Source organism: Phocoena sinus, chromosome 9, assembly GCF_008692025.1.
Source record: "Phocoena sinus isolate mPhoSin1 chromosome 9, mPhoSin1.pri, whole genome shotgun sequence".
NCBI lineage: Eukaryota > Metazoa > Chordata > Mammalia > Artiodactyla > Phocoenidae > Phocoena > Phocoena sinus.
The window spans coordinates 48,729,038-48,745,631 of record NC_045771.1 but is presented as its reverse complement, the minus strand read 5'-3'; the positions used below and the strand labels follow the sequence as shown (position 1 = coordinate 48,745,631).

Below are 16,594 nucleotides of genomic sequence, written 5' to 3'. Positions count from 1 at the left end.
TGTCTGCCTTGCGTACTTATCCTGTCTTCAAAATGTCCAGTCCTGATGGAACACAGGGTATCTGCCAACCATGAGCCCCCAGACATGCCCCTAGAAAAAGAGGTCCTCTAATCAAAGTGAATAAATTTGGAAAGCTTTCTAAACCCTCCTCTTGGAGAATAACAATGTATATATTAAAGCCCTGTATTGAAGAAACCAGTTTACTTTTGTCTAACCCAACATTTCCCCGAACTTATTAGGGAATCCCTTTTCCCAATTACTATTTTGTGAAAGTTATATCCTGAAACACTGGGAAATATGACTGCGGTCACCTCCCTTGATGGGAGATGGATAAAAGAGAAATACATAAACTGTAAGAGAAAAATAAACATTTTCACCCATGGTCAAGGGGCAATGCTACTGAAGTGATGGTGTGATTCTAAGTGGCTTCTTTTTGCTCTTAGGATGACACCCTAAGTGCCCTGGTCCCTGCAGACCTCCTTGGTCTCATCTAACAAACACCCCACCACCTGGCCGACCTTCAGTACCTGGGACCTGCCAGGCTCCCCATCATGGAGCCTTTGAAAAATGCTGTCTGCTTGGCGGGATGCGCCTTCTTTCCCTCTTTACCTACTTACCTTTCAGGGAAGTCTTTCCTGACCCTGTCAAGCCCTTCTCTGTATGCTCTCCTATCACTGAGTTCTTCCATATAGCGAGTTTATGGTTACAATGTTATATTTATTGGTGTATTTATTGGATGAATGCCTGTCTATACCCCTATGGGAGTGAGGGGAAATATATTCCCTGTGCTCAGATGCAAAAAAGAAGAGGAGGGGACCTTTCCAGCCTCTTTCTACCATCTTCTATCACTGCTGACTTAACGGATCTCTTACTTGGGAGAAGGTTCTGCGCATGTTCAGCTCAGGGCCTGGGCGCACTCTGGTCTGCTCCCAGGCAGGCAAGCTTAGAAGGAATGTTTGGGAATAAGTTCAACTCAGGGAAGACAGTTGTTACAGATGCTAGCTAGCTCTATTCGGCAGTTTAGCCCTATGCAGTAATAAAGTCAATTTTAATCTTCACCTCCGAGTCTTGTTTTATTTTTCAAATTGCTTCCATTTGGGAGGGGAAGGCAAGAAGGAGTGTTCTCGTTGGCCCCCTAAAATGCCAGCATCTTCCACTAGGCCTCAGTCCATCAGGAAGAATAGGGAGGGGTCTCCTTGGGCTCACTACTAGAGCTCGGGCCGGGCACATGGGAGGCACTCTGATTTTTTAAAATTAATCATCCTCTCATGGAAAATTTCTTAAATAAGCAAAAATAGGGAGAATGGTATGACGAACCCCTATGTATACGTCGCCCAGCTTCAACGATAATCAGCACATGGCAATAAACAACATACAATCGATCTTGTTTGATCTACTTCTCAACTTGACCGAAGCAAATCCAAGACACTGCATCACTTCATACATAACAAACAGTAAAGGCTTGAAAACGTAACTGTAAAACCATTATCACATGCATATTATAAATGATAATTTATAAATATTTCTTCCATAATAAATAGATGAATGAATCAGCAAACGCTATAGGGACCAGTAAAGGGTCAAAGAAGAGGTGGCTCTGAATCATGATCTGTCCCCGGCCCCCAGCACACTGCACACACACACACACACACACACACACACACACACACACACACACACACACACACTTCCCATGGGCCAAGCCACTCACCGGTTGGAGTGCTGCTGCGGAATGAAGAAGAGGGGGTGATGGGCGGGGTCACGGGGGGAGTAAGGCTTCCGCTGCTGTGGCGAGGCGGCGTGGACACATTCCCTCGAGACACGGAGCTGGACAAGGTCAGCGAGAGCTTCGGCTGAATCTTCTTCTTTAGGGACTCCTGCTCTCGGCGGGCAGCGTCTGTCATGAACCTGCAGCAACAGTGGAAGGGGCCATTTATGAGTAACCAGGACCATATACAGAGCCGGAGGGTTATGACAGTGAACTCAAGTTTGACAGGCGCTCCACCCTGGGAAAGGGGCTTGTTCACAGGTCCCAACCTCAAAAACTCACAACGGTTGCCCTTTTCCTACATGATGAAATTATCTTCTAGCTCCTTGTTTTAAAGTTCCTCAAAGTCAGGATCCTTTCTTCCCTGGGCAAACCCTCTGTGCAGGAAATGGATACACATAGACTCCGTACTCACTACACTGCCTTCAGTTACAAGACTGCCTCTCTGGGAAGGTCCTCTCGACCCTCAGAAAGTACACCTGCTCTCGAAGCTCCCCAACCACCCCCAGCTCCAGAGGACTTCCTTCATCTGTAGGTTGGTAGTATTTATTGTTTGTGCCACTGAACATCTACGGCTTCATGAAAACTTTGATTCTTTTTTGTACTCTGGATTCTCATACCATTATTTGGGTTTTTAACATTTCCTAGGCTGATTGAAGGTCTTGTCTCCCCAGCCATTAGCTGAAAAGAAAGGACCCGAGTCCCTATCATCTCTGCTAGCACGCTGCCAGGCCCATCTTAGCAAACATTTATCAAATGACTGAACAAACCTGCCCAAGCAGATTCAATAAGAGGGTACGAGCACTGTACCAGGAGGAAGATCACGGAGAAAGACGTGTTCATGTTGTGATCTTATTACTCATAAAGGGAAAGGTGACTTTTCTTGGTAGTTTCACTTCGGAAACTTCAAAGTTATTCTTTCAACACTTCTCTTATGCTAGTTACATTCAAACTTTGTTCTTTTCTCACTGTTTAATCTAGCATTTCATAAATTCATGTACTAAGAGATTCAAAACAATCTATGAAATGGTATCTCCTACCTAAAGAGCAAATGTCAACTGCATTTTTGAAAACTGCGATGAAAAGCCTAGTGAATAGAGTATATGAAAATGGTTAGGTGAAAAAAACATACACTTGTGCCCACTGCCTAAGCGAAGAACCAGACCATAACCATACCTCTCAACTCCCCTCCGTACCCCACCCTCTCACCAATTGTGCTTTGACTATTTTAATACAATTCATCGTAAACTAATTCCACTGCACTTAAACATGGTATTTTACCCAACCCATTTCACATTCTGCCTACAAAATTCCTTTATATTTGTCTTCATTACACTGCGGCATTTTGTAAGTCAGCAGATAGCTCTCATGCCTGGTAAAAGCTTTGAGTTGCTCAAACACCCAATGAAAAAATGTTACAATAGAGTTACAGTGTCTTAAAATGTCTACTTTTACACTTGGAACATGGCTGGCACATTTCTTAAAGGGCTTTTGCAATATAATCTATATGCATAAACTGGATTTTATATGTTGAACCAAACTGTAATAAAGCTACAAGTTTTGCCTTGAGCTCTTCAGTTTTGTGCTACAAGATGGTGATGATTTAAAAAGAAGAAAGGAATGACAATGTAAAACAGAATTGTTTGCACCCGGCAGCCACGTACTCATTTATTTTCAGATGTAAAGTTGGTTCTGTTGCTCTTAAAACTTCTTTTTTCCCTCCTCATAAACCTCTACTCAAAATCTGGACTATAGAGAAAAGCAGGAACTGGTGCTTTCGTTTATTATTCTAAGTACAACTGCTAACTGCTGAGCTTCTTCAACTGGGGTATGCAGTGCGCCAGGGAGTGGGTGAAACCACAGGCTAAACATATTGCTTCTTCCAGGAGGACCAAGTGTTCTCAGTGTAGGTCATTCAAGTTAGGTTTTTTTTCCTCAATTGATTTATTTTATTTATTTATTTTTGGCTGTGTTGGGTCTTTGTTGCTGCGTGCGGGCTTTCTCTAGTTGCAGTGAGCGGGGGCTACTCTTCGTTGTGGTGCGTGGGCTTGTCACTGCGGTAGCTTCTCTTGTTGCGGAGCATGGGTTTCAGTAGTTGTGGCTCGCAGGCTCAGCAGTTGCGGCGCACGGGCTTAGTTGCTCCATGGCATGTGGGATCTTCCCGGATGAGGGCTCGAACCCGTGTCCCCTGCATTGGCAGGCGGATTCTTAACCACTGCACCACCAGGGAAGCCCTAAGTTAGTTTTTTAAATAGGAAAATCAACACAGATATGCTATGGAGTAGAATGAAAAATTTACATCTTGCATCTTAGTTAAAAGCATGGGACTTGGAGTCAGGCAGGCCAGGGTTCAAATGCTGGCTGTGTGACTTACTATGTGACTCGAGGCAAGTTGATGAACCTCTCTAAGCCTCAGCTTTATTCTCTGAAAAATGGGACTAATAATTGTAGATAAAGGGTTAACATACCTCTTTTCCGTTTCTATAAGAGACTTTGATCTTTGGTTAACTCTGGTAACCTGCCAAGACGGTAAGTCAAATATGCTACAGGGCAACACTGCTTATATTAAGGATGACACCCCCAACTGGTAAATGACATCTGGAGTGGGAGGAGCTAGAAACCATCTGTCCACACCTGTTAGGAAGCCAGAGCTCTGGGCTTCCTGAGCGCCGTGATCTTGCCCCCGAACATGCCCCTTGCAGAGAACTGGGGAGCGTGTCCAGGGAGCGTTATAAGAGCTTTGATTCCAGGGCAGCTCCCATCTTTTCCCGAGGGGCATCTTCCATCTGCATCTGGATAGACTGCCATGTGTACCAGTAAGGACTTCACAGAAGGTGTGACGCGGCCCTGCTGGCAGGCTGTGGCTCTGCCTTTTATCTCTCTGAGAAGACCCAGCGCCCATGGCGGCCTCTGGTCATCTTGTGAGTCTGAATATTCATGGTGGAGGAAGGTCACCTGCTGGTGGACAAGGCAATAATAGTGCTGACTTCAGAGGACTGTTGTGAAGATTAAACAAGGCAGCAGTGCCTGTCATGTAGGAAGTGGCTGTTATTATTATAGAAAGCTTCATAAATGTGGTCCTATCTGTATATTCCATCTACCTTACTCCAAGTTTCTTGAGCATGCACTGCATGTCTATGGCTCTGACAGCACCTGGTTCATGCCTCTTGTATAGTAGGATGGGATGCGGAATAGCTGACCAGGAATCAGCCCAGAGAGTGCATAGAGAGTGTCAGAAAGAAACTCCTGCCAGAGAGAGAGAGCGAGCTAGCAAGCTTTGCAGGCTTTGCAATGTCTTCTCTTACTCTGGTTAAAAAGTATAAAAGTTTCACAGCTCTCACAGTTTTTATTGTAAAATAAATACTTTCCTACAGCTCAGAGATAAAAACAACTATAAACAACCACGACAACGTGCACACACATATCCCTCACCTTCACCCCCTCATGGATTTGGTTGGCTATGAACAGCCATCTATTTTTGGCTTGTATCTGCTAAGTGTTTTCTAGAAGCGAGAACGAGGCACCATGTTAAAAGCATTAACATGAAACTCATAAAACACTCCTGCCAACCCTTCTCTCCCTCCACTCTCCCTCGTTCTCCCTTGGATTGGTGGTTATGAACTTGCAGCTACACCCATAAATCAAGGCAAGCTTGCCATACCAAGATACACAGCTGCAGAATTTATTCCTGGTGACAACACACACACACGCATGGGCATAAAAACGCCTTTGGAGCGCTGGATCAAATTCACCAGTTTCTCCCTTGGCAGTGTTGCACTGTTTCTCTTTCACTTATCACCCATGACTTTACCTATGTTTTGAAGACTTGTTTAAACCTTAAAGTTTTCAAGCAATGTTCCATCAATACAGTTCTTTGTCAAAAGATGGGTGGATTCCCAATGGCAAAGAATCACCTGGGGAGACAAGTTTATAAAGAACCTGATGAGGTAGAATAAATAAAGGCTGTGACTGCAGCCAAGAACTGGACTTAAGTTGGCTCTGAGCATTTTCCACCTTCAAGGGCAGCTGCACTTCGACATATCCTTGAAGGACCAGAGCCCAGTTCTTTCCTTCATCAGGATTAGAAATGTTTCCCCTGTATTCCCAGATGAGAGAGAGCTCAGGCTTGGGAAGCCACACCACTCTGTGGTCTGATGAGTTTTTCTCAATGGATTTTGACATGACTCGTGATCTTCTCTGAAGCCCTCAGTCATCGCAGCCAGCATGGGGTTTTAGAGCAGCGAGGAACCTGGGTGAGACAGGTCACCTCATCCAGCCCCCTCATTTTTCACAGTAACTGGGAAATGAGGTGAAGGGGGCTGTTCAAGGTCACTTTGCTGGCTGGTGGCAGAGCTGGCATCTGAGAAGCCAGCCTTGGGACCCTGTCGAACGTTCCTGCTCTGCCAGGCTGCCACTGGCACAGCAAAGAACCCTGAGCTTTCTTGTGTTAGCTGGAGAGTCACGGTTAAGTTGAAAGGGGTTAAGGAGCTGAAGCTTAGGGCCTGAGGAAATGCAGAGGAAACCCCTCGGGGGTTTACACGTTGGAAGTGGGGCAACTGGAAGAGCAGGGGCCTTCATCCTCCCAGGGTCTGCCAGTTCTGCTCTGTGGGGTCCCTTGGCTCCTGGGGGCCCTGGATTTGTAGCCTTACTGGGCTGTGATGCAGGGAAGGCTCGCTGTGCCCACGTCCCTGCATTCTTTCTGCTTTGCAATGGCAACTGTTCTGAGTACTCGTGTGCTGGCGTGGGCTTATGCTGGCTTGTGAGAGCTGATCATTAAATTTTTAGGGATTTAGGCCAGTTGTTAAACATACCCATTTTTAAAAATTAAATTATGTGATTGGGAGTTTGGGATTGACACGTACACACTGCTATATTTAAAATAGATAACAATCGTATGATATCCCTTATATGCGGAATCTAAAAAGAAATGACACAAATGAACTTATTTACAAAACAGAAACAGACTCACAGACTTAGAGAATGAACTTATGGTTACCATGGGGGAAGGGACAGTTAGGGAGTCTGGGATCCACATGTACACACTGGTATATTTAAAATGGATAAACAACAAGGACCTACTGCACAGCACAGGGAACTCTGCTCAATGCTATGTGGCAGGCTGGATGGGAGGGGAGTCTGGGGGAGAATGGATACGTGTATATGTATGGCTGAGTCCCTTTGCTGTGCACCTGAAACTATCACAATATTGTTAATTGGCTATACCTCAATATAAAATAAAAAGTGAAAAAGATAAAATAACCAACAAGGACCTACTGTATAGCACAGGGAACTCTGCTCAATACTTTGTAATAACCTAAATGGAAAAAGAACTTGAAAAAGGATACATGTATATGTAAAACTGAATCACTCTGCTGTATACCTGAAACTAACATCGTTAATCAACTAAATTCCAATATAAAATAAAAATTAAAAAATAAATAAAAAATAAATTATGTGAACTTAAAATTAAAACAAGCATATTAAAAATAAAGAGAGTCCGCCTGCCGATGCAGGGGACATGGGTTCATGCCCCGGTCCGGGAACATCCCACATGCCGTGGAGTGGCTGGGCCCGTGAGCCATGGCGGCTGAGCCTGCGCGTCCGGAGCCTGTGCTCCGCAACGGGAGAGGCCACAGCAGTGAGAGGCCCACGTATCGCAAAATAAATAAATAAATAAAATTAAAAAAATAAAGGTAACAATACACAAGGTTTATCAGTTCTTATCATTTTCTTTCATTTTACTCTTATCTATGCTATTTAGGTTATTTACATTAATAATGTCATATCTGTTTGGTAGAATACTATATGATGCTGTATGCTACTGCACATTTCTTCCCAACTCTGTTCAGCAATGTAATGTTGGTTGCTTGAAACTGGCCATGATGGGAGTACTTAAACCATGGAAATTGGCAAATATTACAAATCAGGGTTTTCTCCCCACCCCAAGAGTCAGCCATTAAACATTGACCAGTATACCTGTAGTTATTATTATTATTTTTTTAATATGGAAAGAAAGCATTTGAACCAGGCTCCTTGCCTATTCACTAAAGGAGCTAATCGGGGAAGGGATGAAGGATGGATAAGGAAGCCTTCTTTTCCTTTTTAAAAGTATAAAAATAAGACTTCTCATTAAAGAACACTTACAGAAAAATTTTTATGGATTTGTGACTTGTGCTTAAAAACATTTTAAAAAATTCGGTAATACACACACAATTGAGGGTACATATTTACAAGCACAGTTTAAAGAAGAATAAAATGACAATCCAAGTACTCACCACTCAGCTTATGAAAACATTTTTTACCAGAACCTTTGAAGTTTGCAGATACAACTATGGTTGATTTTTCAGGGTATTTTCCTTCTAGTATTGCTTTTCTACACATAGAGTGAACTGGATATTTCTTAAATAAAAAAAGTAGTCACTTGAGGGTTCATTCACTGTTGACTAACAACCTGCAAATCTGTGGTGAGGCAAAGTCATGCTTTCATTTTGAAACTGAAACTGCCATAAGATTAATTTTAACCTTCCTACAAATCAGAAATGCCCAAGTTACTTTAATTTAATATGGTCATTTGCAGTAATATTTGTTATTGCTTGGGGAAGTACATATTCCTTAAGTAAATTTTCAAGACTCCATTATAAATCTTTTAAATCCTTAGACCACAATGTTCATTCAGTCTGACATATTAAACGTGGAAACATGACTATAACACCGCAGGGGGAAAATGTCAAATTGTTGGTCCATGGAGACCAGTTTCAACCACAAACTCAGGAAATTTACAGAGTTGGCTGGAGCCCGGGCAGAGCCCGCCCTGCACCTCACTCTCCGGCCAAACACCTGAGCCCAAGTGTCTTGCTGGGGCAAAACCACTTGGCTTCCGCCCGCTCTGGAGAACCCAGTGATGCAAGTGACCACTAGAAACTCGAGCCTCTCGCAGAAAAACCCGACAAGAATCCAGACTCTGAGATGTATGGCGTGGTTTGGTTGTTATTATAAGACTCTGAAGAGGCCGTGTAGTCCAGAGGCCGGAGCTGTGTGTCAGGAGGCTCGTTTTGGGGAGAAGAAGTGGGTGACCTCTGGAAGTCTCAATGCTCACCCCAACCCCCGGTCTGGTCCTGGTTTTTCTACTTGTTAAAACTGAGAAGTTTTGGTTTTATGGGTATAAGAAATATATCACCCCTATGTTCCTTCCCAGCTCCAACAGTCAATGATTCCCGCAGGCCGTGTTTCCCAAATTTTTTTGACCTCAATCCATTATAAGAAAGCCTGTACATACATATGTATAATTAGGTCCACAGTCTGCAATTCTGAAATCTCTAGAGCTCTGAAAATTGGAAAGTTTCTTATGTTTGACAGCAAAGCTCACAGGGGGACCAACCCTGCCATGAACTACTTAAAGGCTATTTACACACTTTATTTATTGTATTTAGTGTGAATATTTATATGCTTCACTGCACAAACATCAGTGTGTTTGATGACGGGGGGCCGCCCTGGACCCTGTAGGGAGAGTTTTGTAGTAGGCAGTATTTGCACCATATTGTCTTTCTGAACTTAGAAGAACTATGACTTGTGAAACATATCTGGGCGCAAAGACAAAGAATTTTTATGTAAACATCTGAAACAAAAATTTCTTGAAACAATCCTTACTACCTGTGATATAGTCTGATATTTTTCTATTCTATTTGATTTTAACAAAATATCCTGGTCATGACCACCACACTAATTTCTTGACCTACTAATAGGTCACGGCCTGCTGTTTGAAAATATTAGTGTAGCAGTTAAGAGGTGGGCTTTGTAGGCAGACTGTTTAGATGCTAATTTCTCCTCTATATTCTCCAGCTATGTGACCTTGGGCATGTTACCTAACCTCTCTGTGCCTCAGTTTTCTTACCTATAAATGGTGAAAATAATAAGAGCTATCTTACAGAGTTGTGAAGATGAAGTGAATTAATACATGTAAAGCACTTGGAATAGGGCCTGGCACTCAGTGTTTGACAAATGTCATATGAATGACTCTTGTTCTGGAAATCCTAACTCACAAATCTTTCATTCTGACGCTTAACATCGCAGTTTGGTTACTTCTGAGCTGAACTACTAAGTATTAGGATAAGTATTGCAATCATGAGTTCTGCTGATTCTGAAAGCAACAAGCCACCTTCACTGATTCTGCATGCATTGATTGATTAAATTACTGCTTCAATCACAGGCAAATTTGAAAAAGGTAGTTACAGTAGCTGGAATACAAACAGATGGTTCCTCTCCTTAAGGACAACATGCTGGGAGGTGGAGCATCTATAAACCCACACACCTCCTCTTCTTTACTTCTCTGCCTTGATTTCTTGAGAAGAAGCCAATTGTAGAAGGCCCTTCTAGCAGGACAGGCAACAGGAGCACAGCTACTTGATGGAAAGGTGTTTTTCTATGCACTTATAGGCTGCCCTCTACTTGGGAGATTCATAAAGTCGCACAAGGCTCAGATGTGGTCCACAACCAGACCTCTGTACAAAGTACCACATCCAACTACTTCATTTCGAGCTCAAAAGCTTTGATCTGCATTTTCAATGGCCCTTTGGGCACTGTCATGTTTTGGTGAAAACCAGTTTGTGAAACCAAGAAAGCTTTTAAGGAAAGCTGCTAGGAGCTGGCAGATAGACCACAATTCTAAGCACTCGCAAATCTGCTAACTCATCGCTCCGGACAGTGGGATCTCTGACCTGACAAGGACAACAATCGATCTTTCCGGTGGAGAGTACCTTAGGAATTTTCCTTTTCTCCAACTATTATGACACGCAACCCAGGACAAGGATGGATGGAAAGCCAGTAAGGAAGCAGAATGATCCGTAAGACATTCGAATAGAGGCTAAGGGAATAATGGCACATTTCATCATGTGATCATGTGTGGTCCACATGTCAGAGGACCTGGCTGTTCTAGGTCTCAAAGTAATGATGGCTTTCAGAACACACATCTGCTAATAAATTCATGGGGTGGCTCCTCTCATTTTAGCAACTTAAAGCCACAGTGAGGTTGAGGGGTGTTTGGTTAGAACAGCTGGCCAGTGAAACATGACCTGCGGCAGCAAGTGGAGTGACTGCTTGTCTGCGCCCCTTCCTTAAGAGAAGGGCCTTTCCTGGTGATCAGGGAACTTAACGAATGCTCTTCTTTTCAAAGACAAAAGACAATTTGGACTCCCAAGTAACATTAATTTCAGAAAGTTTCTAGTATTGTTTTGAACAATCATATGTTTCATTTCTCATCCCAGAGCTATTTTTGCCTTCACAATCTGAGGCCTATGGGGTGGATTTTGAAGCTTCATAAAATTTTTCGCAGTGTCACCAAAACTCAGAGCCTCTTTTAATATGCTGCTGTTAAAAATTTAATGCAAAATAATACAACTAAAAGAAGCACCAGAAGAAAACCCACACCATCTAATCAGATCAGTTTGGCACTTAACTTGTGAGGGGTTTGTGTGTTTGTGTGTGTGAGATTTTCATATGATATTCACATGGGTTGTGGGCATAATTTTTGAAGCACCACCAATGAATCAGATTTTGTTCTTGGGTACCAAACCAAAACCAACAGATTTATTGCATTAAGTGAGACACCTTTTTTCTTCCTCCCTTTTCTATACTAAGTTTACATGTGATACATACAGGAGGATATAGTTCCTGGACTTTGAGGAGTAGTTCCAGTCTAATTTGCACAAAATAAATTAACACCAGGGCAAGCCAATTTCATATCAGATATTGTAGTCAGTTTACTAAGAGTTCACCTTATTTTTGGGGACAGGGAGAGGAGAAAAGAGAAGGACATAAGAAAAAAAGAGAATAGGTGATCTTCTTCTTAACTACTCTCTTGACAACTCTATTTCCTTTTTTTTTTTTTTTTTTTTTTTAAGGGCAGCTATAGTATAGCTTGAGTATTCTAAAACTTTAAAAAATATTTATTTAGGGACCTCCCTGGTGGCACAGTGGTTAAGAATCCGCCTGCCAATGCAGGGGACACGGGTCGAGCCCTGGTCCGGGAAGATCCCACATGCTGTGGAGCAACTAAGCCCGTGCGCCACAACTACTGAGCCTGTGCTCCGCAACAAGAGAAGCCACCACAACGAGAAGCCCGCACACCGCAATGAAGAGTAGCCCCCGCTCACCACAACTAGAGAAAGCCTGCACGTAGCAATGACCCAACTCAGCCAAAAATAAGTAAATAAATAAATAAATTTATTTAATAACTAACACTCGGTTGCCCATTTCTATTGCCAAGCGGTACACCTTACCTAACTACCACCTACCATCACCAGCCTCTCATTAAAAAGAAAAAGCCATTGTAACATAAAATATAGAAAGGACATAATCTTGGAATAAAATAATCCTTTCATGAGAAAGACTGTCCTTTATTCTGAGATTATATGATAACAATAGAACAGGGGAAGAATACATGTACTTAAATTTTTTTGAGATGCAGAGAAGCTACAATATAAAATTTAATTTTATTATTTTGTAATCACATCATATGTACATTGTAATATACTGTTTATAATAATATGTTGCTTATAACTATTCTCTAGATACGAGTTATTAAAAATATCCAACTTTATTTTCTATCATGGCCATTGTTAAAAATTCAGTTTCAAGGAATGTTGACTAAAATGGAACTATTAAATTTAGGAGGAATCATTTGCAATATGCTGCAAACTGAAAGAAGCCAAATACATGAGCACCCAAACCCAGGGGCTTCTCCTTTCCCAGAGCTTGGAGAAACAACACACAGGGGCGGTGGGTGCTGGATGCCCCTGCTCCTGGGCCCCACACACCCTAGGCAACTTGGAGACTGCAGACCAACAGAAACACCCTTATGAACAGCACCATTCAAAGACTAGTAGCTGTCTGTGAAGAGTACTTAAGAATTACTTTTTTTTAAAACCGATAATCTCTTTCCCGGAATTTTAGCGCTCAAATGAAATTCATGCATGGAGGCTAAGTAACTGCAGTAATGAACAAAATCCCATCCTCCCTGACTACCATTATTCTGTATATTCCCAATAAATACTGGGTATTTTCTCACAACAAAGGAATAATATAGTTAATCTACCTTAATGAAATCTCTGGTTCAGGTTCCAGCAATCACTACTTAAAGCCACAGGTCAGCGTAAATTATCAGTGAAGCAATTAATTTTGATTTATTTTAGCCCGAATAGAGTAAACCATGGTCTCTTTCATCGTCAATGCCAAGAATAAAAACCACTTCTGAAAACGAAGCCCACAGATCTCTGGTTTGACGGCCAACTGGAATATCCCTCTGTTGGCAACTCTCTATCATCCTTTCCATTCCTTTTCTACTTTCATCGAATTGGAAATAACTATGACTATTTCTTACACATGGTTTTCATTGCTAATTTGACATCCGTGTAAAAACCAATGAACAAAACAAAGAAGCTGTATTTTATGAGGTTTTGTGGCACAAAACTACAAATAGCTTTTGAGTTTCCTTGTTCTGTCTCCTCTGGAAGTGAATTAACTGAGTTATTTGAGGTTTCCATGTAAACTGCTAATGAGATGATGCATAATTCTCCTCATAAGCTGGGAAAAGTTTAAAAACTAAAGGAAAAAAAAATTGGATTTAGGTCTCCGGAGTTTTAGTTCCAGTATCATTAACAGCTGTGAACACAGCTTGGTTGAAAGTCTAGCTTCTGGGGGCAAACTCCTTCTTTAGGTACTCAAGCTTCGGCAAATTATTTACTCTCTCTTGTCTCGGGATCCTCATCTATAAAACAGAGGTAACCCTAACACCTACCTCATGGGGGTTATTGTCAAGATCCCGCTAGATAAAAGCATGAAGAGCACTTGGCTCAGCCTAACACCGCACATATGTCAGGAGGCTGCTCAGACTCTTGCTATTTCCATGGTGTTGGCCCTATGCCCCTGACTCTCACCCAGGAATTATGTCAAAAATGTAACAGCCATCTGACTGGATAATTCTTATGTAAGAGGTCATTTGTGCAGGGAACCTATGCAGTCCTGTCTACCTAAGATGGACTTAGACAGAAATCTAAGTCTGGGGTCAAAAGTCTCTCTTTCCAAAGAAAAGCACTTCTCTGATGCTGCCATGACCAATCCACTTAGGTCGGCTCTTCTGACCAAGTGGGCTGGGTGACAGTCAACATTTAGTTAAGACAAGTGACTTGGAGTGAATCTAGAACCAGGGGATGGGGTGTACTGGAGGACTCTGGCTAAGGAGACTTTGGGTTGAGAAAGAGGAGAGGAAGCGTGTGAGATGGAAGAGGACTCTCAGTGTCAGAGGAGATCTCACACAGGTAGGGTTTGTTTATGCCAGGGATGGCACGCACAGTGTCTCCAGTGCCACTTATAATCCACTCAGCCCATGAGAGCCATTGCAACTCCATCCCAGTCCTTTTCCCTGTGCTGCTTATGGATTCAGCCTTAGAATCTTCCTTTTCACCGGCCCTAGGTTGCCACTATCCACTGATTAAGGTGACGCATAAGTTGAAAGTTTGTGCCATCTCTGACTTACACATTTCCCCGAATATCCGCTGATATTTCCACTAATATTTCAACTAATATCCCACCCGAGGCATATTCTGACTCAGTTGGTACATGCATTACCCATCCTCAGAGAATCAGGGAGCAACGATGGCAGACAATACACTTAATAGCTGAGACAGAAAGTTGACTTTGTCCAAGATGAGAACCGTCCCCAAGTGAGGCAAGGATATTCAGCACACATTCAGATAACCGCATGCATTCATGAATACAATTACAGGGCCAACTCCTCATTCAAATTTATTTTTGTGTATAGGTGACTCACTTATATACAGAGTAGCAGTCAGAAGAGCATTGTTTGGGAACAGGGTGGAGACAGCAGCATTTTCTTCTTCTTCTTCTTCTTTTTTTTTTTTTGCGGTACATGGGCCTCTCTCACTGTTGTGGCCTCTCCCGTTGCGGAGCACAGGCTCCGGACGCGCAGGCTCAGCGGCCATGGCTCACGGGCCCAGCCGCTCCGCGGCGTGTGGGATCTTCCCGGACCGGGGCGCGAACCCGTGTCCCCTGCATCGGCAGGCGGACCCTCAACCACTGCGCCACCAGGGAAGCCCAGCATTTTCTTCTTAAATGGATTAATCCACTCAGGCAGTGAAACTATTGTGGGGGGCAAAGTCAGCTCTATACACGGGTTGTGCCTTTACAAAGTATATGCCTGTGGGCGTCACAAGCTTACAGACCTCAAGTTTCATGGGCCTTGGAAGCTGATTATTTTTCCAAGTGATTTTTCTTTCTTTTTGTTGCAAGAGTTCAGTTAAGCTGCTTCTGGACTAAAGTGTTTGGTGTTCCCTGTTTTCCAGGAGGTTTGCACCTGATAAATGCGTTTAGGTATTGGATTCTTCAGGTAAGTACACACACATTTGAGGATTGAATTATCATTTTTTAAAAAATCAAAGGGGTATGAACGTCCCTGTGTCTTCTTCCTGCTTGACTTAACCCAAGGAGTTTGTGAATGCTAAAGATACCTGACAAGCTATAAACTGTGAGTAAATGCTGGGGGTGAAGCAGATGAAGGGGTTGAGGATGGTGATTATTTAAATTTTTTATCAGAGATAATTTCAAAAACACACAAAACTAGAGAGGTTAGTGTGATGAACTGCCATGTTACCAACATTTTGCTCTTGGTTAAACGTTCTCCCCTCTTCCCTTTTTAGGCCATGATTATTATCCTTCACATATTTCTTATCCTGTGTTCATCTGATCACTTGAAAAATACATAGGGATAAAATGAATGGCAGAAGAATAAGGGAGAAGGCAAGAGAGAAGAGAGAAAAAAAAATTTCTACATAGCACCTGGGAAATACCTAATGAAGATTCAAAACTGAGTAAGGTGGTTAGTGGCGTAACTGCAGGGTCTCCCTCTGACATAGACACAGCTAAACTATAATGTCTGCAAAATTTGAGCACTATTATACAGAGTATATACTGTTGAATGACACACCAAAGGTCTATTAATATGGAAGGCCTGAGCCAATGGCTCCCAGCTCTCAGCTACGGGGAACCCATTATAGTGTTGAATGGTGCACTGCTTTGAATATCATAATGGTACTGCCGGGGTCCTTGAAATTTGGGGGGAAAAGGGAATAATACAAAATTACTAGTCAGTACTGCTTCAAAATTAATTTGTATTTTACAAGATCCCCTAATCACCTTTCCCCCACGTGTTCCATCCCAAACAGGGACTTTACAGGGTATTTTGAAAAAAAAAAAAAATTCAGGGTATGTGTGTGGGTACGCGTTTAAAATTTTCAAGAATGCCGCTGTATTTAACTGCTAATGAAGTGTTTCTTGGAGGGGCTTCCAGACCTCCAGTGGATTGACAATGAGCAGTCTTTATTTGCATGCCAAAAGCATGCACTAATCCTTAGCACCAGCTGGTTCCCAGAAATACATGTGCCCCCCAAATCCTGTTTATCCTGCTGGTTTATTTAGCGAAGCTTTTCTTCACAGAGAGCACGGGCCTCCATTTCAGGCTGACCAACCTGTTTATTCCAAATCCCTAATGAATGTAATTAAAGCTTTAGTGGACTGCAGCCAGGATATAAACCACACCCCCTCCCCCTTTTAAACTTGTTGAGTGTGCAGGACTGGTCCACGGCAGAGGGCTTCCTGTGTGAGGACCGAGGCCCTGCTCTCCCAGAAGGCCCTGGACACCTCTGCACCCAATGCCCAGGCCATTTCTGATGCCCAGGGAGTCGTTTGTCAGGTTCACGCTCACAAACCGAACTGCCCCCCACCCCTCTGGTGTTCACCGGAGCAAACGGGCTCTCT

The 16,594-nt window shown here is 42.8% G+C and overlaps 1 protein-coding gene across 5 annotated transcripts in view; it reads right to left on the bottom strand.

Moving 5' to 3' along the window:
* JAZF1 (JAZF zinc finger 1) overlaps positions 1–16,594 on the bottom strand; it is a 339,739-nt gene that overhangs the window by 47,959 nt on the left and 275,186 nt on the right. For all 5 annotated transcript variants that reach the window (XR_004351548.1, XM_032643926.1, XM_032643928.1 and 2 more), the window contains exon 3: positions 1,712–1,908. Coding sequence is in view for 4 of the 5 variants with exons in the window: in XM_032643926.1 (XP_032499817.1) it covers positions 1,712–1,908 (197 nt within the window). In the remaining variant the exon portion in view is untranslated. The remainder of the gene's footprint in view (positions 1–1,711; positions 1,909–16,594) is intronic.